Below are 27,277 nucleotides of genomic sequence, written 5' to 3'. Positions count from 1 at the left end.
CGTGTTTATCTGTGAGAAGGAATCATTTCTGTTTATGAGTATTGATAAAGATCGATAATGTGTGTGTGTGTGTGTGTGTGTGTGTGTGTGCGTGTGTGTGCGTGTGTGTGTGTGTGTGTCACGCACCCCCGATTGTGCACAGAACTGCTCCATGAAACATTTTTTACAAGTTAGTTTACTGTACATTTTAATTCCAAGCTCGACATTATAGGGAAAACATAGACTGCAATAAATTGAAGTGGCTTTTATTTCAGTTTGTCAGCGTTTCTTGGCTGCCGCAGGCGCTGATGAAAACCGTATAATATAAACATGCTGATATTGGCTCTCCAATATAGAGTTAAATCAATAAATTCCAGCAACTTGCCCTTGCTGAACTCGTGTCGTCTAATCCCTTAAGGTCCTTACACAGTGTGACGAATCGACAAATCTATTCATTTGGTGATGCCACATTCATACACCTTGATGCTTTTATTTGCTGTGACAAATAGTGTAATTTAATGCAAATTAATCGCTCAAAATATACTACCCCACCGCATAGGAACCTTTCTCTGTGTTTTGAGCCAAGTTTCATGATAACAGCCTTTCCTTTTATAAAAAACAGTTTTTCACCCTGCTCCCTGACTCCTCGCAGGTGGTGATCAACTGTGCCATTCCCAAGGGGCTGAAGTACAACCAGGCCACGCAAACCTTCCACCAATGGCGCGACGCTCGCCAGGTCTACGGCCTCAACTTTGGCAGCAAGGAGGATGCCAACGTATTTGCCAGTGCCATGATGCATGCCCTGGAGGTCCTAAACTCCCAGGATGCAGGTATGATAGACCACTGCCACTTCCCTTTACACTACAGTATAGTCTTTGTAGATGAATTACAGTATATTGGTGGTGTTGTTGGGTGGAAACCAAAAACAATATACCTGTAGTTAATTTATTATTAGTTACGTTACGAGCTCTTCATAATTTTCATTGGTTGTGTATAAAACCCCCAGACGCACTTAAAGATGCAAAAAAAAGAAAGGTTTTAGCGTTGTGAGCTTGTGAATCAGCTATTTTAGCATCTTTTGCACTACACTGTCATATAATAAAGTATAAAATGGCATTAACACTAATTTACTAAAATGAAACATGAAAGGATTAAATATGGAGATAAAGTAAGTTTCTTCCCAACAGAGATAATATGCTTTATGGTATATGGGCTGTTTTCCCCGCCGTGATTCAGACCTGTATTGAAGCACCATAAACAAAAGTTGTTAAGTGATTTTATCCAGGGTACTGCATAGTCACTTACTCTCCATCTCCCACCACCTTGTCCTCCACTCCTCCTCGTTCACTAACATGCGTTATACATCTGTCTGCACTTGTTGAGTATTTTGACAGATACTAGTTATGCTATTTCGATAGATGCTTGGTATGTTGTACACTAAATGTGAAGTATGTTAATGTAGATGGATGCTAGGTTTGATGCCTACCTGCTATAGTTGCTTTGTTGCACATACTTGATTTCTTGGCACTCTTAATTCCTCAACCACTTTCCCTGTTGTTGTACTGTGTGACCAGGATTCATGGCGTTTGTTGCATATCTTGCAGTCGCTCTGGATAAGAGCATCGGCTTCATGCCTGTTGTAAATGATCAAAATCTGGTTGTGCTGCAGTGATAACTGAGCACCTAGTAACAATTGTTTGGGTCTTGTTTTCTACAGTAGGTGTTTGTGACACATAAATGAGATTTTGTTATCAATTGATTAAACCCAATAGTGCTGTGGGAGATAGGTTGAAGGTAACACTCTTTGCCTTGCTGTGTCGTTACTCATCTGTCTGTAGAGAGGGAGAGGGAGATAAGAGGGAGAGGGACCGAGGTATGGTATGCATGAGGCAAAAACTCTTGATGCTGTGGAGGAGAAGGGTCTATTAGGCTGAGGCTCTGTGCATACAGTAACTGTGCATAGTACATAGGAAGGTCATATCATCAATGTGTTTCCGGTTCAAATCTGCTGCCGTGCCAATCAAACGGATGGGAAGATGAACAGGACACTGGCATTCCTCCTTCTGGAAACCTAGGACTAGAGTTCTGCACAGAGCCTGGACAGACTGTCTCCTGTTTAAAGGACCACTTCACCGTTTTTCAACCTATCTCAATATAATTGGTCCTCACTAATGATCATGATGAAATAGCACCATTTTTACCTAGGCCTACTCAGTCTGTGCTTCATAGGAGGGCTGTGGGCAGTTCAGAAACCCGACCACCAGTGACATCATCGATGGGGAATCCAAGCTAAGAGAAACTGCAACACTGTGCTGTCAGTAGGGGACCAGTGGGTTGGCAAATGAATGATACTCATCATATCCACAGCTGATGGACGTATTAATTTGTGCCAGTCTCGTCCTTATGAAATGGTTAGTCAACTGATTGGCTGGTTGATTTAATTTGCTTACAGACTCCTGTGGCTCTGTTCATTTTCAGTTGTCGTGGGCGTGTCTGTGCGTGCGCATGTCTGTGCATGCGTGTGAGACAACAACTCTCCTCAAAACTAAAAATATTATATATATATACAGGTGTGTGTGTGTGTGTGTGTGTGTGTGTATATATATACATATATATATATATATATATATATATAGATATGACCCACCCACCCCTCCGTCCTCCCTCGGTCATCCGTCATCACCACACTCTAATCCCATCCGCTAATGAAAGACATATTGGTGATGTGCCTCGTTATGCTAATGAGGTGCTAATGAGGTATGTTTGTGTGTGCACGCGCACACATGTGTTTCCTATCGTGTTTCTACATGTTTATGAGCGTGTGTCATCCCCCCCCCCCCCCCCCCGCTGATGGAGTTCACTACAGCTTGCCTAAAGAATCATGGAGTGTGTGTGTGTGTGTGTGTGTGTGTGTGTGTGTGTGTGTGTGTGTGTGTGTGTGTGATGACTGAATAGTAAGATTTTCACTAAATAAATCATGGTTAAATGAACTGTGGTAATGACCATTGTTAATTACATTTCACAGCCCTCACGACGAGCTGCTTGCCTGCTTCCTTTTCATATTTTCCATTAGTCCCTCTCCGCGACGCATTCTGCACTTATCATGTCGAACGCACAATGTTTATCCTACTCGGCTTGACACGATACAACGTTTAGAGAGTCTGAGTAACTAAATGAAATGGGGAAGAATAGTGTTCATAAGGGCTGCCATTTGCAGTGATGACAGCCTGCTAACATCGTGTCACTGCTATAAATTAATCGTTCAATTTGACTGATCTACAAGTTCACAATGTGTCGCATTGTGACTTGTTGTGAGCTTATTTTCACAGATTTTTATGAATGTGTTTTTGCCTATAATGACATGCCCAAATAGGGACGCAAGGTTGAAAGTTGTTAAAATGCCTACAATGCAAAGTTTTTGGCTACACAATCTTGCAATTATTGAAACGTTTCATTTCTAAAACGTTTGATTCTTGAATTTCAGCAACACACTGGAACACATGTTACTTTATAAATATGGAGCATGCATCATCTTATTTTGCAGTTGAGATGGTTTTCACTTTTCACATTAGATTAGTGACAGAACTCCAGCAGTTGCACGTAAATAATTTACTTGTACATTGTGCACTGTCTTACAGTGCATCGTTTTTTTTTGTTTCTTTTTTGTTCTTTCTTTATTTTTTTATATATTTTTTGATCTTCTGCAAAAAGAAGAAGAAAATCAACATAAAGATAAAGTGTAGAATATTTTTTGTTTGTTTTGGCCACGGAACTTCTTCAGCTGCTCTCGTAAATGGCACAGCTGAAGAGTTCTGCCTCCAGCTCTCTCACATTCTCTCTGTTTCTCTTTCAATGTTTGTCCTCACTTGATCTCTCCAGTCTCCACTTCTCTCTCCCCCTTATGTCTTCACAATTTATAGTTTTTTTTTTCCCTCTTTCCCTCATTTGATCTGTTCCATCTCACTCCATCACTGTCTCTCTCTCCACTTGTTCATCATTCATTCCCTTCCTCCCCTCTCGTCTTCACTCACTCCTTCATTCCTCTCCTACTCATCAGTAGTAGTATACTGAGGTTGTTATGGCTCTACTGTAGCGTCACTCCACCGCTCCTCTCCCACGGCGCTAGACGCCACCCGTTGGCTCAACACAGTGTGCTTCCCTGCCATGGGGATAGGGGCTCTTTTTTTCCGATTAGCAAAGGTAACCCAGAACCTTCACTGACCCTGAAACTCTCCAGGACCCGTTTTTTTAACTTTCTTTAGTTTCCATTACAACCACAACCACCCCTTTAGAAAGTACAAAAAAGGGGGGAAATAGCAGATAGCCTACGTGTTGTGACTGTGAGCTTGTAGTATTGCTATATATTTGAAAGTATGTTCTGGGTTCCTTGTCTGATATTGAGCCGTAGAGTGTGGGAAACGTCCACAACCAGGCCCGGATTTACTGCTGGGTTAGGGTGGGCTACAGCTCTGGGGGCATTAAATACTGATGATACAGTAGGTGCTGAACAATAATTCATAAAGAAGCCTTTAGTATTTTATGAGTTTTGTTGAGTTTTGTTGAGTATGACAAATACCCCATATTTTTACCATACAAAACTAAAACTAACTAGAAAAAGTTGGCCTCCTGGTGGCACTATAATAGGCCGCTCTTGAGAATTTGGCAGAGGTTCATCGTTGGTATCCAAGGAGTGTGTGTGCAAAGTTTGGCATGAATCGGGCCAACGATGCCGGAGATTAGCTGGTAACGGACGGAGCGAGCGTGTGTGCGCGCGTGCGTATTTGTGCTAATCTTTTCACTAATTTGCTGGCTGTGTGAATATGATGATGGAGTACCGCAGTATTGTCTGTGGGAGTATCTCCAGCCTCACCTTCCCTCCTTGATCCCCTCCCCTCCCCTCAGCTGTCAATGCTATGGGTTCTGTTTTTATTTGTTGACCTAGTGGCAAGAGGCCACCTCAACAAGAATGTATAGATGAATTCTTTGGTTGAATTAAGTTGCAATAAAGTGAGGAGCACAGTTTCATGTTATCTCCCCCATATCCCCTCCCTGCTGAACAGGCGTCCACACAGTGGCCAGTAGGAGTCACTAATGCAGCAACAAGGATGCAGTCCAGCTTTCCCACCTATGAACACTGACAGATGTGATTGTTGGATTGAGGAGCAGAATGAGCGGGACGGTCTAGATGAAAGACTCATTCAGATGAACCCACACTCCATTTTCATTGGGGGTGTAAATGAACATGATATACTAAACATTGTGCACAAATTTAAAAATAAAAGATCAACTGACAATACCAACATCGATATGTGGATAATAAAAGAAATAATTGACAGCATTGCAACACCATTTACCCACATCTGCAACTTATCCTTCCAAACCGGCATCTTCCCAAACAAAATGAAAACAGCCAAAGTAATTCCAATCTTCAAAAGTGGCGATAAACATCAATTCACTAACTATCGACCAATATCGCTGCTATCTCAATTCTCCAAATTAATAGAAAAGGTTTTCGTACAAAGGCTTGACAGCTTTATTGACAAACATCAGCTTCTAAGCAATCAACAGTATGGGTTCAGAACAAGTAGATCCACCTCAATGGCAGTAGTTGAATTAACTGAAAACATCTCTTCAGCAATAGATAACAGGGAATTCTCAGTAGGGGTCTTCATAGACCTACAAAAGGCATTCGACACCATTAATCATGACATATTGCTAAACAAATTATATAGGTATGGAATTAGAGGCATTGCCCTCACCTGGCTCAAAAGCTACCTCGAAGGAAGGAAACAATTTGTTAATTTAAACGGACTAGATTCAGCTACCCTACCAGTAACATGTGGAGTCCCCCAAGGCTCTGTCCTTGGCCCAAAACTATTCATTCTATACATTAACGACATTGCGGAAGCCCTACAAGACCTACACTGTGTGCTATTTGCGGACGACACCAGCCTGTACTGTTCTGGGGTCGACCTCCAACAACTCTTGCAGGTAGTGGAAGCTGACCTAAAATTTTTAAAGAAGTGGTTTGATATAAATAAATTATCATTAAACATAAGTAAAACTAAATTTATTATATTCGGCAATAAAAATATAAATTCATCAGTCAAACTAACCATAAATAACAATCAGATCGATCAAGTAACCCACATAAAATTCCTAGGAATCATGATTGACAGCAAACTCACCTGGAAACCTCACATAGACTACTTAAAAACTAAAATATCGAAAACAATAGCAATCCTATACAAAATGAAAGACATCATTAATACAAAATCACTCCAGACTTTATACAATTCCCTAATTCTACCATATCTAACCTACTGTGTCGAAGTCTGGGGAAACACATATAAAACTATACTACACCCCATTTTCATTCTACAAAAGAAAGCAATAAGAATTGTCAACCGGGCTGACTATTATGCGCCATCAAATCCACTATTTATTAAAAACCGCACATTGAAATTTGCAGATCTAGCCAACCTCAACACAGCAATAATAATGTACAAAGCATATAACAGGTCGCTTCCAGTCAGCATGCAGGAGCTATTCAAGCCTAGGGAAACCAGATACGAACTCAGGGGAATCGGAATTTTTAAAAAGACTACAATTTCACGGACCAACATCAAAGAGAGATGTTTATCTGCCATTGGGGTGAATCTATGGAATAATCTGGACACTGAACTAAAATTAAGCAATTCAATCATTAAATTCAAGAGAACATATAAAACAAAGGTAATCGAGGGCTATATGAAGTGTTAATTATATAATAACAGTAACTATACAGTATATATGTGTATCCCCGTACCTACCGTCATCTGTATAAAGGAATGTGAGTGTGTGTGCGAGGACATACACATCTCAAAACAGTATTCATGTATATGAGGCAACCACTTCATATACATGTAAACACATATGTATGTAGGACCATATGTATATGTGTGTTTGTATCATAGGCAAATGTATGTACAGTATGTATGTATGTATGTATGTATGTATGCTATGTAAGTTTATAAAAGAAGCAAGTGATTAATTATTATTACTAGTAACATCATCATCATAACAATTGTCACTAAGTTGTAGAAAGTGATTTTTGACCAGCTTTTTTGATCAGATTAATTTTTTGAATTTTTTTCTTTCAAAATGGTTGTGTTCAATCCTTTCATTAGAAATGCAGCAATGTAGAAAACGGATTTCTCTATTTATTTTTTTATTTTTCCTTATGAGATTACTGGAATCTCAAAAAGGTGGGCATAATAAGCTTCGGCTTCAGCCCTTTCCTTTTCGGTCAATTGTATCATCCTTGTATGTAATAATGTTGGATAAACCATGACCGAGACAAATAAACTATCTAAAAAAAAAATCTAAATTTAAGTAATAATTGCGATTAAAGATTTTATTATGTTTTCGATTTAATTTTGGATTGATGATCTATAATCTTACAAAGCGCCACGACATGGAGACGATTATGACCAAACAATTGCGATCAGACGATTAATTGTAATAAGATAATCTAAGGTCTCTGCGGTGGTGGTGGGTGTTTCTTTCTCTACGCCAGTGGTTCCCAAACTTTTTCATGTCAAGGACCATCAAATTGACACTAATTAGCCTGTGCCCCGCGGACCCCTCATTTGAAAAGATATGCCAGGGACCCCCATAAGAGAAGATGTGTACGGCTCTAGCAGTGATTGTCAACCCGTTTAATTTCAAGGACCCCCAGTTTGACATGCATTAGTTTACAGACCCCCCATTTAATGTCAATTATATCTCTGGAACCCCAATTTATGTTGTAAAATCAATGTTAAGAGTCCATTTGGTTCCAAACTATCCTTGAACTCCCTCAAGGACCCCTGGGGGTCCCCGGACCCCACTTTGGGAAGCACTGCTCTACGCCACCCAGACACCCTCGCCTCTATTCTTGGATGCTATCACCACCTCCGTGGGCCAGGGCATACAATGTTTGGGCTCATAATGGTGTGAGTTCCACTCCATCTCACACACATTGTCACTGTCCATCTCAATTTACACCTTGTGATAGAATATTGTAACACTGTTCATGTTCTGAATCTGAATGGAACGATCAAAAGATTAGTACAGTTGCTGTGTTTGCCTAATGTTAGTGCTTTCATGATGCTGCATGGGTGACATGAATACCAGTTTGGCTTCACCATCCACCATGCATATCTTGATTCGGTTATCGGGTTGCCATGTAGCCAGGTGAATGAATTGGGCCTGTGTACGTGTGAGAGAATGTGTGTCTATTCCCGTTTGCTAAGAAGGAATGTGTGAGTGAGCTATTGAACAAAGCACAGAATAGTTTCCATCTGAGGCATTCACATGGTCGTGGCTTGTTGCCAAAGGTTGGTGTGTGTGTGTGTGTGTGTGTGTGTGTGTGTCTCTTTCTCTCTCTCGTCTCTCTCTCTCTTGGGTCTCTCTTGGGTCTCTTGAGGACATACTACGGATTTGGGAGAGCCATGGTGAAATGTGTAGGTCATGGAACAGAACGCTTAGCTTGCTTTCATCTGTGTGTGTGAGGGCTTATACTGCGATTAGCTATATTTGTTTGTGTGTCTTAAACCCGATTTGTACTTTCTCATGAGACTGTGTCACTTGTTGCTGAAAATGGCCGGGCTACTGTCACCTTGTTTCACCTGGTCTCAACTCGTCGTCCGCTGTTTTGCCTGGTTTCAGCTGGTCTCCCTTCATTTAAACCTGTTGTCTCTTACAGTAGTTTCATTTCATTAAACCCTTTGTCACCTAATATCACCATCAATTAATTAAAACGTGGTGTCACTGATTTTCATCTAAAACCTGGTGCTGCATGAACCCCTTTTCAACTTGCATGAAACGTAATTTATTGTAATTTATTGGTATATTTAATATTGCCGCGACATCCTGTTGGAACTGATTTAGAATGCTGGTATATGTTGTACTGTCAAAGCTCACGTCTCCCTACCGTGACACGGTGACAGTACTGTTGTCAAGTTCTATGAACAATGCTGTTGCTTCATAGAAACAGGGGAAAGGGAAAGGTCTTGGAGAGAGCTGAAAAACATATATTGTCAGTCACTGCATTGTTCGTGTGTGTAACCTTCAGCATAAGCCTTTGATGGTCTGGCCATATTGCAATAAGGGCTTATATCTCTTCATTAGACTACGTGTGACATCCTTACGCGTCGCTGCGTAATAATGCCTTCTCCTTCCTTCTCGTGTGCCAATACCAACTTCTTCATCCCACAATGGTACATTCACTCCCTATATTTAATGCGATTGCATTCAGTCCTGCAGTGATCTGCACTTTAAAGCAAAGTGAAACCCCCGTCTTTTGGTGGAGTAGAATGCGGTTCTTTGATGCGCATTAGGATTCGATTGAGCCTTCACACCTGCCAAACAAAGTGCACTTTCCGACAAGGCGCATCAGGATTCATTTTAATCGCAGTAAATCTTTCTGGTGTGAATATGACCTTAGTTTCACCCGGTCTCACTTCATTTAATCCAGAATACGTCTGTGTGCGTGTGTGTGTGTGTGTGTGTGTGTGTGTGTGTGTGTGTGTGTGTGTGCGTGCAGCGTGCGTGCACATAGAGTAAAGGAGAGCGGCTAACAAAGTGTGAAGTCTTGATTTATGGATCTATTTCTTTGTCATATTCAGAACTTCGAGCTCACACTGTGACGAGTGAACACACACACACACACACACACACACACACACACACACACACACACACACACACACACACACACACACACATCATCCAGGCACATACTGTTAACACATCGTACCATTTTCTCCAAAAAAGGCAAAAAAGCAACAATAACTAAAATAAAAAAGAACAGAACAGAGGAATGGAAGGACAGAGAGGGAGAGGAATGATTTATTGGAAGGATTGGATGGAGAAGTGTGTCATGCGCCGCTGGAGGACTGTCTTTGTTGTGGTCTGGACCTTAATCCCCCTCTCCCCGTCATCTGATTGGAGAGAACAGAAGGAAAGAGAGACAGAGAGAAGGGAGGGGGGCTACAAAACTGGAAGAACAGAAACATTTAATATAGACCAGTGGTCCTTGAGGGGGTCCCAGGTGGTCATCTTAAAAAGGAAAAAAAAAGAAAATGCAGAATAATTGTTATCGACAAAAAGTCTTATCCAACAAAATATTGCGTCTTGCGTCTGAGAGGCTTAAGGCCTATTCATAGTCTGGATTTTTGGTGGTGAGGTGACCACTGCTCCGGTGGTGAGCTGACCACCGGAGCTGAAATTACGCTGAGCGGTGGTCACCCCACCACCGAAAATCCAGACTATGTATGAGCCATTTGATGAGATTTAATCTCATCAAATGGTGGTGGTCCGTGGCTCAAATGGCAAATAAATAATCGTCCTTGATATGAAAAGGGTTTAAAACCACTGATAGACTACAGAGCACTGGTTCTCAACCTTTTGGGCCAGGCCCATTGGTTGGTATTGCAAGTGGGACCCCAAATCATTGGAAAAACACAGATTTTAATGATATGACAATAAAAAGAAAAAACATTCTGATACCCATAAATATGGTATATATATATGCAGTATAATATACGGTATGTTAGTTCCATTGATCTAAGCCGGAACACGATTTAACCCATTTAAGCCTGACGTCGAAATAAATAAAAAATCTTCTGAAAGAATATATATTCAAGACTTCCAAGATCCGGGGAGAAAATGCAGAGGAACGGGTTGAAGCATGGTACCAGCACTTCAAAACACTCCTAGGTAACCCACCTGCAACCGAGGATGAGGATGTTCTGATAGCCCCTGTCTTCCATGACCTTCCCATTCCAGATGGACCATTCACCATGGATTAGTACCAGAAGGCCAAGGCTACGATCAAGTGCGGCAAGAGCTGTGGGGAGGATGGATTGACACCAGAGGTTCTGAAATACGTGCCCATAGATGAGGTGGTGCTAGATTTCATCAACAAAGCACACATGTCTGGAGAGCAGCCGGAGCTATTGCGCACAATGAACATCGTTCCAGCACCAAAGTCAGGTGACCTCACCAAGACGGACAACTACCGTGGCATCAGCCTGAGCTCACAAGTTGCCAAGACCGCTAACAGGATGATCCTCAATCGTCTTAGACCAATCTTAGACCCTCTACTGAGAAACTCACGGAACGGCTTCCGCCCGGAACGAACAACAGTCGGGCAGATACTGGCACTGAGGAGGATATTGGAAGGGGTAAGGGAGCGCAACCTGTCGGCGGTGATCACATTCATTGACTTCCAAAAGGCTTTCGACACCATCCACCGCGGGAAACTCATGAGAATTCTACGTGCCTACGGAGTACCAGAAAAGTTGGTCCAGATGAGTCAAGCTACAGCCAGACTCGAGCCAAGGTCCAAACCTGCGACGGTGACACCAAAGAATTTGAAATTCTTGCAGGTGTCCTACAGGGTGACACTCTTGCCCCTTTCCTGTTCGTTGTAGTGATGGACTATGCACTGAGACTTGCAATCAATGGCAGAGAGGAGGCGCTGGGGTTCACTTTGGTCCCGAGGAAGTCAAGGCGAGTAGTACACCCCATCATGGTCACTGACCTCGACTACGCAGACGACATCGCCCTAATCTCGGACACAGTCGAGAAAGGAACGGAGCTACTACTGGCAGTAGAAAAGGAGTGCAGGAAGATCGGCCTCAAGCTCAATGCCAAGAAAACAAAGGTAATGACAGTTAACACCAAGGACAAAACCATTGCCACTGCAGACGGGACGGTGCTCGAGCAAGTCGAGGACTTAAAGTACCTCGGGGCCTGGACTGCCTCAACTGAACAGGATCTGAAGGTTCGGAGAGCACTTGCCTGGAAAGCCTTGCACGGGATGAGGAGAGTGTGGAAATCAGGCATGGGAGAAGACCTTAAGAGGCGGCTGTTCATAGCTACTGTGGAGTCAGTACTGCTGTATGGGGCCGAGACATGGACCCTCACAGTACAACAGGAAAAAGCCCTGGATGGAGTCTACACAAGAATGCTACGAATGGCACTAGGTGTCACATGGACGGACCGCATCAGAAATGTGGACCTCTATGGGGACCTACCACGCGTCACGGACAAAGTCAGAGAGAGAAGGATGAGGCTGGCAGGGCACTGCGTCAGGCACCCAGAACTTGAGGCAAGTAAATTGACCCTATGGGAGCCAACCCAGGGCAAAGCCAGGAGGGGAAAGAAGCGTACCACCTATGTAGACGTGCTGCGGCACGACAGCTTGGCTGACAACACTGCAGAGCTCAAGAAGCTGATGTTGGATAGGAATTTGTGGAGGGCAGCGATCCAGGAATCCCGAGTTGGTGTTGGCTAGACCTCACTCTCGCAGCAAGAAGATATATTCAAAGACTTGTGCCGCATTTTCATGATTTTTCAAAAATAGCAGACCTACAAGCTCACCTACAGTACATACACCGTATGAGCTTGTAGATCTGCTATTTTTCAATAGCTAAAGCATATCATAATGCTAACACCATGATCATTCAAATAAACATGCTCTATAAATACACACAGCCCACCTATCTGACCACTTAACTCGGCAGCCGAATGCTTTCAAGATGTTCAAGTACGCCCTGATGCAGAAAGGGTTGAGAACCACTGATATAGAGCAACAACTGATGGATAGATACAGATACATGGATAGATCCATAAATGATCAGTGTTCTCCGACTATGACCCTGCAATGTCATATCAATGTCATGTATCATTTGAACGATATGTAATGAGAAAACGTTTATCAGGCTTGTGGTACGTGTAACATGCAATGCAAAGCTAAAAGTAACTTCAGACCCGGCAGGCGCCCCCTGAGCCCAGTGTATATAATGTCCGTCTTTGACCGTGTCCCCCTCGACGCTTCCATGGATGTAAACCCACATACCACCTAATACCGTGTAACAAAGGAATCATTTTTCATTAGTCCCAACAGGGTCAACAAAACAAGCATATCCTAGGCCAGCATGTGTGGTTTGTGTTGGATGTGTGAGACTTCTCCATAGCTAACAGGCTATAAAAACACTGCGTGTTGACAGGCAAATAGTGGGATTCGTGGCTGGTAGCCGGATGACCTCATCTTTTGGCGGACGGGACAGGGGGCAGGACCTCTGCTGGTGCTAAATATTGACCCCCTGTTTTGTTTGTCAGTTTTCGAACTCCATTCCATCTATCTGGGTCTGGTTGTGTGTGTTGAGTTCATGCCAGTTAGAGAGAGAGAGTGCATGCGTGCGTGCGTTCATGCGTGTACAAGTGACAGTATTTGTAGCAGATATACAAGCTCACAGCGTGTCACTTGTTGTGCCGCGCACAGGCATTTAACACACACTCTTAATCAAGAACAACACATGGCACCATTGGTAATACATGATCAAATGCATAGAAATAGTCATCTAGGATCATAACTACACCAAGAACCTACTATCAATCTAACAGTAGAAAATCTATAATCTGTACAGTACATTTAAACTATAACTATATGTCAATAATGACCTGGCATCTGTCTACATAACATACTTATTACTATCTACAGTAAATGACATTTTAGCCTTTGCATAAGCCTGCAAGGTCGTCTAGTCTAGGACATGTGCTACGGCAAGTGCTACGGGCTGAGATTACGGGGAAGAATGGCAGTGAACCTGCAGTTCTAACTGCAATGGAGAGTTCATTCCATCACCCACTCTCTCTCGTACCCTTCCTTCCTTCTCACTCACTCACACTCTTTCTCTCTCTCTCTCTCTCTCACTCTCACTCTCACACACACACACACACACACACACACACACACACACACACACACACACACACACACACACACACACACACACACACACACACACACGCTATGTCCATATTTGGCTATAATATCACTTTGCATTGTTCTCACTCAGGGATCTTGTATATCAGCATAATGACATTAGACACAGCACAAACCGTTGCCAACACCAATTTGCGCAGTGTCCATATTTGGGCATATCTGCCCATCGTGCTGACTGTTAACAGCTGTATGACATCATAATGCACCGCAAAGCGATGCGTTGATCAAGCTGTACAGGTTACCGGTTATTATTGCATGGGTGAAATAGGCTCTCCTCCCTCCCTATACAGAGACACGACTTGAACTTTATATAGTATAGAGCCTACTGTAGATCTATATCTATATTTTCTTTGGGATTAAGTTACCCTTGCTAGAGTGACATTTTACAGTTGACATTCTCAAGGTCTGGTTTCCTAGACCTCCTCTATACCTCAGAGCTGGTGTTGTGTGTCTCCACAGAAGAAGTAAGTGGCTGACTGGACATTCCTCCTGTACTGTACTCTATGCGGAGGCTTTTATGGGCCCTCTGACACCACCATGGTGTGTGTTGTTTAGCCTTGGGACACCGGAGAGGAGGACGGGGAGCATGAGAAACTGTTGAAAGAGATTTGGAGAGAGAGAGAGAAAGAGTAGGAGACAAGGAGACCACAGGAAGTAGAAAGATATAGGGGGGGGGGGGGTTGAAAGGGAGCGAGGGAAGGAGAGAAACAAGTGAGAGAGTTGGAGGACACGATGCAATGACACTTCATCCTTGCCCCATTGAAACATACCTCATTCCTGAGCCAGAGTGAGTGTGTTTTTGCAGCTCTGGTGCTCTGGTGTGTATATAGTGCAAGGAGTTGGGGAGGGGAGGGGGGATCTTTAGGAGTACAACACTGGCCCTTGCCACCCTCCATATTCGGCTGGCATGTGGTGGATATCATCAACACTTGATGGCGCGTGACCACACTTGCATCATGTTTTGACACCCCCCGGTCTGTCTGGCTGGCTGACTTCAGTGTTTACTTGATGAGCTAACTAGGGTCTAGTTGGCTATAACTGACAGACTTGGTCCTCCTCAGTATAAACGAGGACAGAGGGAAGGACAAGAACGGGAGTGAGAGACATGGCAACACCAGAGCACATATAGGATAAATAGATGATGACGTAAAGATGAGAAGTTAAATACAAGAAAAGGGAGAATGTATTTGTGTGTTGAAAGGCAGAGAAAATTGAGGGAAAGAGACGGTACCCGGCACAGGACAGAGCAAATGGAGAGGCTGATTTTGTTAAGGCGTTGTTGAAAAGGTGAAGGGAGAAATGAGAACAGAGACCAAAACACTGACTGAGAGACTAAGAATAAATAATAAGACGACTCTCAGCTGGTAGATAGTGATACAGAAGAGTGAGTGAGAGAGAGACAGAGACACAGAGAGAGAGAGAGAGCACTGGTCCCGGCGCAAACACCTCCCATCTTCAGTGTTCTGGTACATTTTCTCTCCATCATCCTGCCCTCTGGTACTTCAGACAGACAGGCCCCTGGAGGCGCCCTTAACTGAGGCGTCTGCGGATATGCCTTCTGCAGCTCGAGTCCGCTGCCTCCCCCGGGAGCCACAGAAGATCAGCAGGGCTCAGATCATCCTGAGGAGTGAGTAGTGGAGCATGACATCCATGAGTGGACCTAGACAGCCTTGTTTGCGTGGGAGGACGGAGGATGTGTAGATTCACAAAATGTCTGGTTGCATGTTTGTGTGTTTATTTATTTATTGTGCGAGTGTGTCTGTTTACCTATTTCTTTCTTTCTATCTGTTTCAGCAACCCTCCTTGCTCTTTTATGTTAAACTATCACTCAGTATTTTAATGTGTATAATCGTACAACATGGTAGTTACATAATACAGCCTTGTTTAGTGCATCCATTTTTGGCCTTCATTAGCTGTGTTGTTTTTAAGTTGCCACATTTTGGCTACAAATCCTTGTATTGGAATCCTTGTAAAGAAACAGTATGCTGCATTGTTGCTTTCATTGTCTACTGGCAGCACCATTGTTAACATATTTTTATATGTTTTGTGTGTGTGTGTTTATTTGATCTTTATTTACTTTCCCCCCCTTGTGATTTGTATGACCCTGAACGGGAGGATGTGGGAGTGTGAGGGGGAATGAAAGCAGGAATATGTTTATCCACTTGTCAGGACTATATTTGGTATGGTGGAAGACATCAATACAAAGACATTTAAAACAAAGGTAACCTTCTGTTTTGTGTAACTGAGTTTGTGCCAAGATAAACCTTCGATAATGATTTCTTTTTAAGATATTTTTGGGGCTTTTTCTGCCTTTATTGATGGGATGGAAGTAGTCTGACAGGAAATGGGGAGAGAGATGGGGGGGAAGACACGCGGCAAAGGCCGTTGGGATCGGGAGTCGAACCCGCGGCACACCGTCAGGCTGGCTCAGCAGCCTATAGGTGCCCAGACAGTTGAGCTTACCGTCCAGGCCAACCTCTGATAATGAATGAAGGAAACATTGGCGTGTTTGTAACCGGTGGGCAGTGTAGTGGACTAGTGATTGATCGTGGCTCTCTGTATCTACTGCTTGTACTGTTTAGAATTTAATCACTAGATGTTTGATTCCGTGCATAATGATACATCTACTAGACCAGTTGGATGTGTGTGTGTGCCCGCACATTATGCTTTTACATGGGGTGCATACATTGGTTAGACATACTAACAGTCTGACAACACCGTCGCTTCTGACACGCGTGGTCGGTTACAACTAACCCGTGGCCGGATTAAAACACACGCGTGGCTACTGACATGTGTGGCAGGTTAAAACAAACCAGTGGCAGGTTAAAACGAACCTGTCGCTCCCGACATGCGCGGCAGGTTAAAACAACCTGTGGCAGGTTAAAACGAACCTGTGGCTTCTGTGCGGCTAGGTTTAGGGTTGTGTTTTGGGTAGGGTGTCTTAATATTAATGCCGGGCTGTTAGTACGTCGGACCAAACACATGCACCCCATCCCTCAAGGCGAGCCACAAGCACAGTTCAGGAGGCCTTGATGGAATCTTCCTCGATTGGCTGCAGCATTCAGTGCTTCTGTAAATGCATTGGTTAAGCAGTGCTGGAAGGTTGTCAAATGCCAACAGTGTTGGAAGGAGCTTTGACCACAGTTGCTATGGTGGCTTGATCTTTAACGAAGAGAAGTCACTTTTCTGTTAGATGTAGTAGTAATGGGTCTGAGAAAGGCACAATGGCATTTCCTCCTAGCGACGACAAGCCAGCAATGCTCAGCACTTTCAGGAGAAAAGAATGACAAAATGCAAGAGCTATATACTGTAGAGCTATAGTTTCTTGTAGTCATGGCTCCTGCCTCGATCCACGCACCTACACTTCTTCCTCCTCCTTTTTCCACTCATTCCATTGTTGTGGATAATCTTTGAAGGACGTCAGAATGCCCTGTCACTCTGTCTGTCACTTCTTTTTTTCATCACTCACTTCATTACTTCATCAGACACTCCACTGGATCGATCTCTCGATCTCTCTCTCTCTCTCTCTCTCTCTCTCTCTCTCTCTCTCTCTCTCTCTCTCTCTCGCTCGGTTGTGTCCTTGCCTTGTGCTCCGTACGTTGAGGTTGTGATGAGCAGAGTTGGGTGTAACGAGTAACGGAAAATCTCGTTACTGTAACGACACTACTTTGGTCGGTAGCGAGTAATATAACGACACTACTCCTCCAAAATTGATAATCACACTACAGTTACTGGTCGCTTTAGTGCTGCAGCTACGCGTTACTTAATTGCGTCATGTGGCTGCTTTCAGCAGTGTTGCTTTGGACTAATGCACACAACGGAGATGAGTTGAACATGAACAGTAATGGTGCGCTGGAGTCGCGGACTAGAACATGTCAAATTTACGTCGTTTCGGTATTAAAATCTCCGCACTGCTCACAGCGAGCCAGTCTCCCACTGTCACAGAGACGGAGCAGTTGGAGTGTTGCCATGTCCGCTTATTATAAGCGACTTTGGGCTAGTCAGGCTTCTTTTGGGCTTGTTTTCATAGACATGGCTGCTTGTTTCTCTTCCAAAACCTGGCAACACTGCCAGCTGGGAGGGTCTTGTTTGTTGTAGAATGTATGTGCTCTCAGAGTCACAATCACTAGTTAGTTCAGAGATGAATAAACCAAATATGCCGACATGAAAAACTACATTTAATGAGCATGGAGCAGGGAACTCCACATCATAAAGAAAGGGATCCTAAAGCACTGTGAACATATAGGCTACTGATTTCTCTCAGTCTCATTATTTTTATTTGAATATATTTGATTTGATTGATTGAAGAATTGATTAGAAGTTTGCATAGAAAAAGTTTTACAAGGTCAAGAGAACCACTGCACTAGACCGTTTTGGAAAGGCCCATTTTGTTTTATTCCTCCACAACCTGGTAAAGAGCATAAAGAAAGATGTTGTGTATGTCCTCCTTATTAGGATTATAAAGATTTGTTAAGTGGTAAATTATGTGACAATGCGACATGCGATTTTATGGAGTAACGCAAAAGTAATGTAACGAGTAATGTAACTAGTTACTTTCTCCAGGGAGTAATAAAGTAATGTAAGGCATTACTTTTTTCAAAAGTAATATGTAATATGTAGTGCCTTACTTTTATGAGTAACGGACCCCAACTCTGGTGATGAGTCATGCAGTAATATACAACACAAGGGAGTGTTATTGGTCTGTAAGATGCTGATATACAGTAGTAGCATAAAGAACGGTCCAGACAGTGCTGTTTGCTTTGTCTCTAATTTCTTCGCCTACCCTTAGCCTTGCTTTTAGAGAACAGGAATATACATTATTTTCATTATTTGTTGTTTCAGTAGCTGTTTTCTTTTTCTTAATTTAGTTTTAGTTTTTTAGTATTTTCTTTCATTATAGTTTATATTATAATAACGAATGAGTGTACCATGGAGCCTCCCTTCGAACAGCACTGACAATTCTGTCCTTTCACCTTTTAGACACATTGGCTAAAAGTCTAATCCAGAGGGACTTAAGCATGACTTAACAGGTCTAGTGCCTTGCTCGAGGGCAGTCAGTAGCACACACATGGCTGCAAGCCGAGGGGGATTGATCCGGGTGGTTTAACATCAAAGTCACAGTGGTTAAGCTGCTTGTCTTCAGGGTCACTTCTGTTGCTTCAAATCCTGCCTGAGGTCTTCCCCCTGCGTTTCTCTGCCATGCACACTTCCACCTCTCAAGACCAAGGTAGAGTGAACTGTATGGCTTTTTGTTCACTTCAATCACTCACGCACAGTATTAACCTGGACTAATTTGACTAAAACGTAGTCTAATTATTTGGAGTAACGGGTAGACACATTGATTCAATGGCGCACAAGCACGCACAGTGGCAAAAGTTGTGATTGAAAATTGTGAGAGATGTAACTATGGCTCTAAGTATAACTACTGCCAGAGAAAATAAAAGAAGGAAAGCTAAACATTTGAGAGTACAGAAACGTTTCAGAGGAGCATTTATTTGTGTCAGCTATTTATTTCTCAGTGTATTTTTGTCCTGAGACACATACAAGACAAAATGCCACACTGAAATCAGGTTTTCTTGCTCCTGATCCTATTTGGATCATTTCATTTTGAGTATCTGCCGATACCGTTTATGCCATGGATATAATATTGATACTACGGATGTCCAGATTAGGATTTGTTTTGCTTGATCATTTGAAAATCACGTGATCGGATCGGGACAACCCTATAATAATTTATATAATCAAGTGTTTTAGAGAAAACAACCCAAAAGGAGACTTTTTCAAATATGTTTTTGTCCGAATAATTTCAAAGAGCATGCTAATATTCATTCCGAGGTGAGCGGATCGCTTTAGTTCATTTTTGGCACAGCATATTGCCAGCCAACTGGAGCATTTGTCTTGTCTCACCCCCCCCCCCATTACCTCCTCCATCGCACACCCAAAATACTCCAATGTTTACCATGAGCCTTATTTGGGCCAGTGGGGTGACGTGTCGGCACCGCCGGTTCATGGCCAAATGATAGGCTAGGCCACTTGTTGCCGGGCAGGAGTGACACTATTCTAAGTGGACAGTGGCGGCTTGCGTCATGTTGTCACTTTATCCCCCGTGGCCTGCAGCTGGTTCCAGGATCGTCTCCTGTCACTCAAGCTATCTTAAGTAGACCTGTGCACACATGCGCGTGCGCGCACGCACATATTTCTTCGAGTTAGGTCAAATATCCAGTGTGTCTTGGTGATGGAGAGGGGCAGCTAAGACAGCAGGACAAAGTGCCCGCGGAGGTGTGGGCTGGTCAGGGAGCGGAGTCGTGCTGCCCCCATGCAGGCTCCATTCCAGACTTCCTGTCTCCTATACAACCCTAAAATAACCCCTCTACAGACAGATAGACGGACAAGACGGAAAACGTGTATCTTCATACACATTTTCCGTGATTGATTGACACAAATGAGGGGAGAGATAAAACTATTGACGGCGACTGAAAAGGAAGCAGGCCTGCGTGTGCCAAGCAGTCCATTTACGATGGCCATCTCAGGTAATGGTTATCGATAGGGGAGTCTAACTGCACTTCAAAGAACTGCGTTACCCACAGTTCCCCTGGAAAATGATGACATCAGCATGAAACGGGGAGGGGGTGAAAGCAACACAGTTGCTGGTACGCCCAACTCTATTTGAAATAAAACATTTAGCTCCTATATTCTCATATATCTCTATAGCGAGCGTGTGTGCAGTATGGCATCTGTACCGTTTACTTTAGCTCAGTGTTAATCGTTTTAGTTTCTCTGAGTCAGCGTACAGTAATTGCCAAGGCAGGGATAGTTAATGATGGTCTACTACATTTTAAAGTGTTTCTAAAAGAAAGTGAGAAATGGAACCACCTCCTAGAATATTAGGCACAGTATTTACTAAACAAAGTGCTCTCTCTCCCTGGTCCTTTGGCCCAGTGGTTCTGGAAGTTGGGTCCAGGGACACTCTAAGCCAAGGGTTTCCTTCAGGGGGTTCAAAATGGAACCTTACAGGTCTGTAATACTATATACTCTCAGATTTACAGTATGGGGATCCTTGGGCCAATCCTAGCCAATCATATACAGCTGTGGCTATTTTTATTTACCCAGCAACAGTCGGCGGAATCCGTGACATCATACAGTATATGGCACGAGGCTTTAAGCTGTCAGATATGTAGTTAGTCACCATGGTGGACTTTCTGCCAAGTGTCATAAATCTAGCGGAACGGGACAGTGGTTGACAGTGAGGTTAACTGACAGCATGGAGGCAAGGTTACCCTGTCTCCTATATACCTCCTTCACTGGGAAGCCTTTACTGTCGGACCGTCTGTCTAGTCCGTCTGTCTGTCTGTGTGACATGGAATGTTGAGTCACTGGAGTGTGGTATTTACACCCCTTCCCCATCTGTCTGTCTGTCTGTCTGTCAGGCTGGAAATATAACGGATGTGGGCTGAGCTGACAATAGATGATGCTCTCATCTGCTGCTACACACACACCTTACCTTGACCTAAAGGGCAGCTCCGCACTTCTGTTGACACACTGTAAATAGGTGCAAGGTTTGATGACAGCTTGTTTTATTTCTGAACCACAAAGTAGATGAACGGACTGAAAGATATATACTGTATGCCTTCTCCTTGACCCTGTTTACTTCTTTATGTCTCTCAATTTCCACATACCTGATCTCTCTCTCTCTCTCTCTCTCTCTCTCTCTCTCTCTATCTCTCTCTCTCTCTCTCTCTCTCTCTCTCTCTCTCTCTCTCTCTCTCTCTCTCTCTTCTCTCTCTCTCTCTCTATCTCTCTCTCTCTCTCTCTCTCTCTCTCTCTCTCTCTCTCTCTCTCTCTCTCTCTCTCTCTCTCTCTCTACCCATCTGCCTCTTCTCTCTCTTCTCAGTTAGAGAAGACATAAGAGAACATGCAGTACATTGTTGTGCACTGACACACACACACACACACACACACACACACACACACACACACACACACACACACACTCACACTCACACTCACACTCACACACACACTCTCTCTCTCTCTCTCTCTCTCTCTCTCTCTCTCTCTCTCTCTCTCTCCCCTGTGAATTAATGCTACAGAGGGCTGTGGTGTTCTGTCCTTCTCTGTCTCCAGTGCATGAATAATAGATTGTATCCAGGAAGTACCGACCAGCCTATCGGCAACCACATCCTGTCACACACCACAGCTATCTCTCTCTCTCTCTGTCCATTTCTCCCTCTCTTCTTCTTGTTTATTTCTCTATAGCTCTCCATAGCTCTCCATCACCATCCGTCCAGCACTCATTGTAATTCCATCGCTCCATCTCGCTGTCCCCGCCTCCCTCCTATCAGCATCATTCTCCTTTTCTCCATCCTGCCTCCCTCCCTCCCTCCCCTCTATCTCTCCCTCCCTCCATCCTGCCCTCTTATCTCTCTTACTCTATTTTCCTATCAATTCTTACGATCCCATAATGGGTTGGAAGAGTCTGCAACAAAGGACGACCGCGCCCGGCGTCTCGACCCGCCTTGTGTCTTCATCAGACTGTGTTCAGTGAGGATGTGGACCGACCCGTGGGTTTGGATTACAGAGGAAGAACCAAACAAAGGGAAACAGACGGCTGCGGAGAGGCTCAAATGCACTCTGGAATAGAAACAAACAAAAACATCGACTCATTTCAATTCTTTCTTCTTTTGCGGGGTACGACTACAGTACGTCAAAGAAGCCACATCGGGGAAACGTAATCGGAACTAGATATATACTTTTAGAGATGGTCCTGTACGTGGCCTCTCAGGAGCGCTCTGCTGGGTTCACGGGGCCGGGAGTGACGGCGAACAGGGGGTCAGTCGGGTCGAGGCCCGTGAACGGTTCTGATGCATCCGCTGAGGGACTGTGGAGCTACGTGTGCTGTCAGAAGAGACCGACACTCTCACAGCCTTCATGTATGTAACTGATGAGGGGGGGAATTAAAATTGTAATGTGTACAATGCAAGGAATAAATGCATTCGCCATGTATCCGAAGGAAGTCTGATCCAATCACTTTTAGATTTCTCCAGTTTAATCCTGAGTTTAAGTTTTGTTGTGTTCAAGATCTGATTTTAGGAATGTTTAAGCCTCCAGGAAAATCCGTGTTGAGGTTCTTAATCCACTGTTTTTCATTAAAACGTCTTTGTCCAGTTGGGATTGTGTTGAAGTCCAGCGCATTTTAGAGCTTCAATGCCGTGACCCATGAAATGTTGCACAAATCTTGTGGTTGTCTTTTTTGCATTGTTAATATTGTATCTGTGTTGTCCCAGCACATGTGATTAAATAAATGCAGTTGCTGGTTCTGGCTGTTATTTGTTGTTTAATCTCCAACACGCGTTTTGTAGTTCTATTTTTGACTAATTGTTTGGGTTTGAAGTATTCTGGTCCCTGGCGTGCTGGTGTGTTGATTTCTTTTAGCTTGCTGTGTACTAGATAATCTTTAAGGTTTTTGTTTTTTCTGTAGGCCGATATAAATTTATAATCTTTTAGAAGATCATCCGTTCGGTTCTCAAAATTCCTTTTTATTCTGTTGTTGGCTAGTGTGCTCTGTGTTGAATAACTGGTTATCAGGGCCAATTTAGGGCCTCGATCCTGCACTCTTATTTCTAAGAAGGTATTTTGAGCTTTCCGGAGGAATGTCCTAGTGTATAGTGTATAGTCTGAGAGCATTAAATAGAGTTTTACAAGCTATTTTGAAATCACTTCTTTGCGTGCAAATCCTATGGAATCTTAGTAGTTGTGATTTGACTATTCTTGTGTAGGAGTGTGCCGGGTGGAATGACGTTTTGTGTAATAGGGCGTGAGTGTCTGTTTCTTTAAAGAATACTTTTAAGTCTAGTTTCCCATTTGTGTTAAAGTTTGGGCCCTTGAAGATTGTTACATCAAGAAAGTAAATCCTTTCTGTGTGTGTCACATATTTTATCGTTATGGATCTATGATGGCTATTTAAAACATCAATAAATTCCTGGGGGGGGTGGGGGGTGTGTGTGTGTGCGCGGTTTATGTGACTGTATACAATATACATACAGTATATATGTGTAATACAATCTACCGTCCTAAGCTGCCTTTGCTTAACCTGCAAAGAAAATGTGTTCCGATGACTTGGGATCGATTCTCTCTTCCTCAATGCTCTGATCAAGAGGACCTCGTTACACGGGCCAGGATCTGTTAACGAGACACTAATGTGCATCTTGTCACATTGTTAAACATTCATTTTAGGCATTTCACTGAGAGTGACACGTGGCTTCCTCTCCTTGCTGTGTAGTGAACTATTCTCAGCCGTGAGTGTGCAGCGGTCCTGGGATCAGTTAACGGCTCACTTCCCTGAGGTGTGTTTTAGTACCAGGCAACGATTTCATGACAGGAGAGCACTAGCAAATTGTACTGTAAATGTAATCCATTTGTAACTCAGAGGTTGTACAGATGTAACCGAAGGGACCCTTATGGGACTATTCGGTTACATTTGTATGCTCTCGTTTTACAGTATATATATATATTTAGCAAGGTGAAAACTACTCCCTTGTGGATTTCTCTCTCACTTTATTCGTCACTCTTTTTGTCTGTCTGTCTGTCTGTCTGTCTGTCTGTCTGTCTGTCTGTCTGTATTTATTGGCCTGCTGGATGCAGGCCAATTCCCAAAGTGCTGTTGTGTGATCTCACTGCTCAATACTGTTGCATTTCCTTCAAACAGGCCATTTCCAGGAAGTACATGATGAGAAAGGCCAGTAATGCTAAAAATAAGATCTACAGTACACATATGATTGGCACTGTCATATGTGAATAAATCAGTTATTGGTCAGTGTATGTGACTACTAATAATATATGTGTATTATAGACTATAGTTAACCAATATTTTACCTTGTATTTAACCCTATTTTATATCTTCAAGTTGTTTAAACAATAGACAGATCTACAAACTCGCGACGCGTCACATTGTCACACGTTTTAAGCTTGCCGATCGTCTTCATCGAACATTTTCTGAAGGCTGGTTTCAAAGATGTTAAATAACGGTTTCATATTCATAAGCTTGCCCGGATAATTAAAACATTTTGTTCTGGGTTTTGCTCAGTTTAATATGAATTTGATCTTGGTTTACTTGCTTGTTGACAGTGCAACGATCTGTTCTTAGTCAGGTTTCCTGTAATTGAATCAGAATACATCTACAGTGTACAGCCGACTTGTTGAAGCATGATTCAATCGATCTGGGATGCGCTGATAGGATTTGAAGGCAGTTCTCTAAGGTGTGGTCCTGCTTGACTGGGTGTCCGTCGTTAACTCATGAAACTCATTAGAGCAGACGGTAATATAGTTACAGCTCCTGGCAGAGGAGGATGGAGAGGAGGGTGCAGAGGAGGGTGGATAGGAGAGGAGAGGAGGGTGGATAGGAGAGGAGGGTGGAGAGGAGGGTGCAGAGGAGGGTGGATAGGAGGGAGGAGGGTGGATAGGAGGGAGGAGGGTGGAGTGGATAGGAGAGGAGAGGACGGTGGAGAGGAGGGAGGAGGGTGGATAGGAGAGGAGAGGAGGGTGGAGAGGAGGGTGCAGAGGAGGGTGGATAGGAGAGGAGAGGATGGTGGATAGGAGAGGAGAGGAGGGTGGAGAGGAGGGTGCAGAGGAGGGTGGATAGGAGAGGAGAGGAGGGTGGATAGGAGAGGAGAGGAGGGTGGAGAGGAGGGTGCAGAGGAGGGTGGATAGGAGGGAGGAGGGTGGAGTGGATAGGAGAGGAGAGGACGGTGGAGAGGAGGGTGCAGATGAGGGTGGATAGGAGAGGAGAGGATGGTGGATAGGAGAGGAGAGGAGGGTGGAGAGGAGGGTGCAGAGGAGGGTGGATAGGAGAGGAGAGGAGGGTGGATAGGAGAGGAGAGGAGGGTGGATAGAGCTATATAACGGAGGATTGATTCTGAAGAACCATGAAAGGTCAAGAGGTTTTCAGAACACACACACACGGCAGTACCTTGTGAACCGTCCATTGACCTACAGCTCTCCCCAGGATGTTTGCTGTCTGGGAAACGGCATACATGAATATTGGCCCTCAAACACTGTTCCGGTTTACCGACGACACCGGGCAGAGACAATCCTCTCATTCATCCACAGTTTGCTTTCCACTGTAGGGCCAACTAGAGCCTTACAGTATGTGACATAATTAAAGCTTTTCACACTTGCATCGCTAAGCCCTATAGCTGGGCTAGTGTTGCACTGCCCCTAGGCTACCGATAGTCCAGGGCTAGCTTAACTCTGCTTCACACTCGTATGTGTTGACCCAGTATCAAACAACTGACCTGAACCCCAGGGTTTTAGCGTGCAGGGTTTACCTAACCTACCTAACCTAACCTGAGTGTGTGGATAGGCCTACCCCATTCAAAGTGTGAAAGCTCAGTTAGGTCAGTACAAACAGCTGTAAGCCCATGGGCTCAAATAGTGTGAAGAGGCCTAAATAAATAAATACTTTTTTGTATTTTTGATAATGGCTGATTTGTTGTTAATGAGCTGGGTCTGGCATGCCCTAAACAGAGTCCTACTGATGTGGAAAAGTGGTTAATGTGTGTAACAATGACAGTGACGCATTCATCCTGGCACTAGCACTCTCTCTCTCTCTCTCTCTGTCTCTCTGTCTCTCTGTCTCTCTCTCTCTCTGTCTCTCTACCTCCTGACAGAAGGTTGACAGCCAACTGAACATTGATGATCTTTGAATCCACCTCCTTCTCAGCTTTTAGACACTGTGTGTGTGCGTGTGTGCGTGTGTGTGTGTGTGTGTGTGTGTGTGTGTGTGTGTGTGTGTGCACACAATGCGTGTGAGATGAAAAGAGGGAGAGAGAGAGAGAGAGAGAGAGAGCATCCATCTGGTCATGTCGAAGTTGTCCTGAAAAGTTGCCTCATTAGCAGATGTAAATGAGACAGCGATGTCAGTGTCTTGTTCTCTTGCCAAAGCCAGGCTACAAGAGGTGTTTGTTTGAGTGTACTGTATGTTTGACTGATTATTGCATATTTTCGGAGTTTGTGCTGTGGTTAGGCTGTTTTTTTGTTTGTTTCTAACAGAAGCACCAGCTGTAGTACTGTAATTTGGTTTTGTTGATAACTAGGTTACTGACCATGTTGATCAGTTGATAACTGACCATGTTGGTCAGGTGGTTACAGATCATTTTCAATACAGGGTGATCCTGACCATGTTTTCAAAATCCCAAACCAGGCCCCTTAAAATTCACGCTCACAGTGCGTCGCAATGAGACACGTGACAATTTCGTGGACATTCTTTTGAAATTGTATTTTTTATTTTCATCTGGTGTATTGATCAGGACGGAGGACAATTCGTTTTAGCATTTAGCATATCTATCTACAGTAGTGTCCTGCACCTTTCAACAGAACAGAGGATGATCAACATCTGTGTTTTGTTTGTATTTTTAACTGTGGTGGAAATGTTGAAAAACCGGAGACATTTTAGTAACAACAATTTGAGTGTCTGTCGGGACG

General features: G+C 43.6%; 1 protein-coding gene across 5 annotated transcripts in view; it reads left to right on the top strand.

Annotated features, from left to right (window-relative positions):
* The window catches only part of enah (ENAH actin regulator), a 137,394-nt gene that overhangs the window by 67,456 nt on the left and 42,661 nt on the right, over nucleotides 1-27,277 (top strand). For 4 of the 5 annotated variants that reach the window (XM_083790381.1, XM_083790384.1, XM_083790383.1 and 1 more), the window contains exon 3: nucleotides 632-809. In XM_083790381.1, the coding sequence (XP_083646507.1) occupies nucleotides 632-809 (178 nt within the window). Of the gene's footprint in view, nucleotides 1-631; nucleotides 810-15,262; nucleotides 15,426-27,277 lie in introns of those variants that run through there. The other variant, XM_083790382.1, reaches the window with a different exon arrangement.

This window comes from Protomyctophum parallelum (genome assembly GCF_964188405.1).
Source record: "Protomyctophum parallelum genome assembly, chromosome: 19".
Taxonomy (NCBI): Eukaryota; Metazoa; Chordata; class Actinopteri; order Myctophiformes; family Myctophidae; genus Protomyctophum; species Protomyctophum parallelum.
Note: the sequence above shows the minus strand (reverse complement) of the source record. Positions and strands in the feature narration are given on the sequence as shown.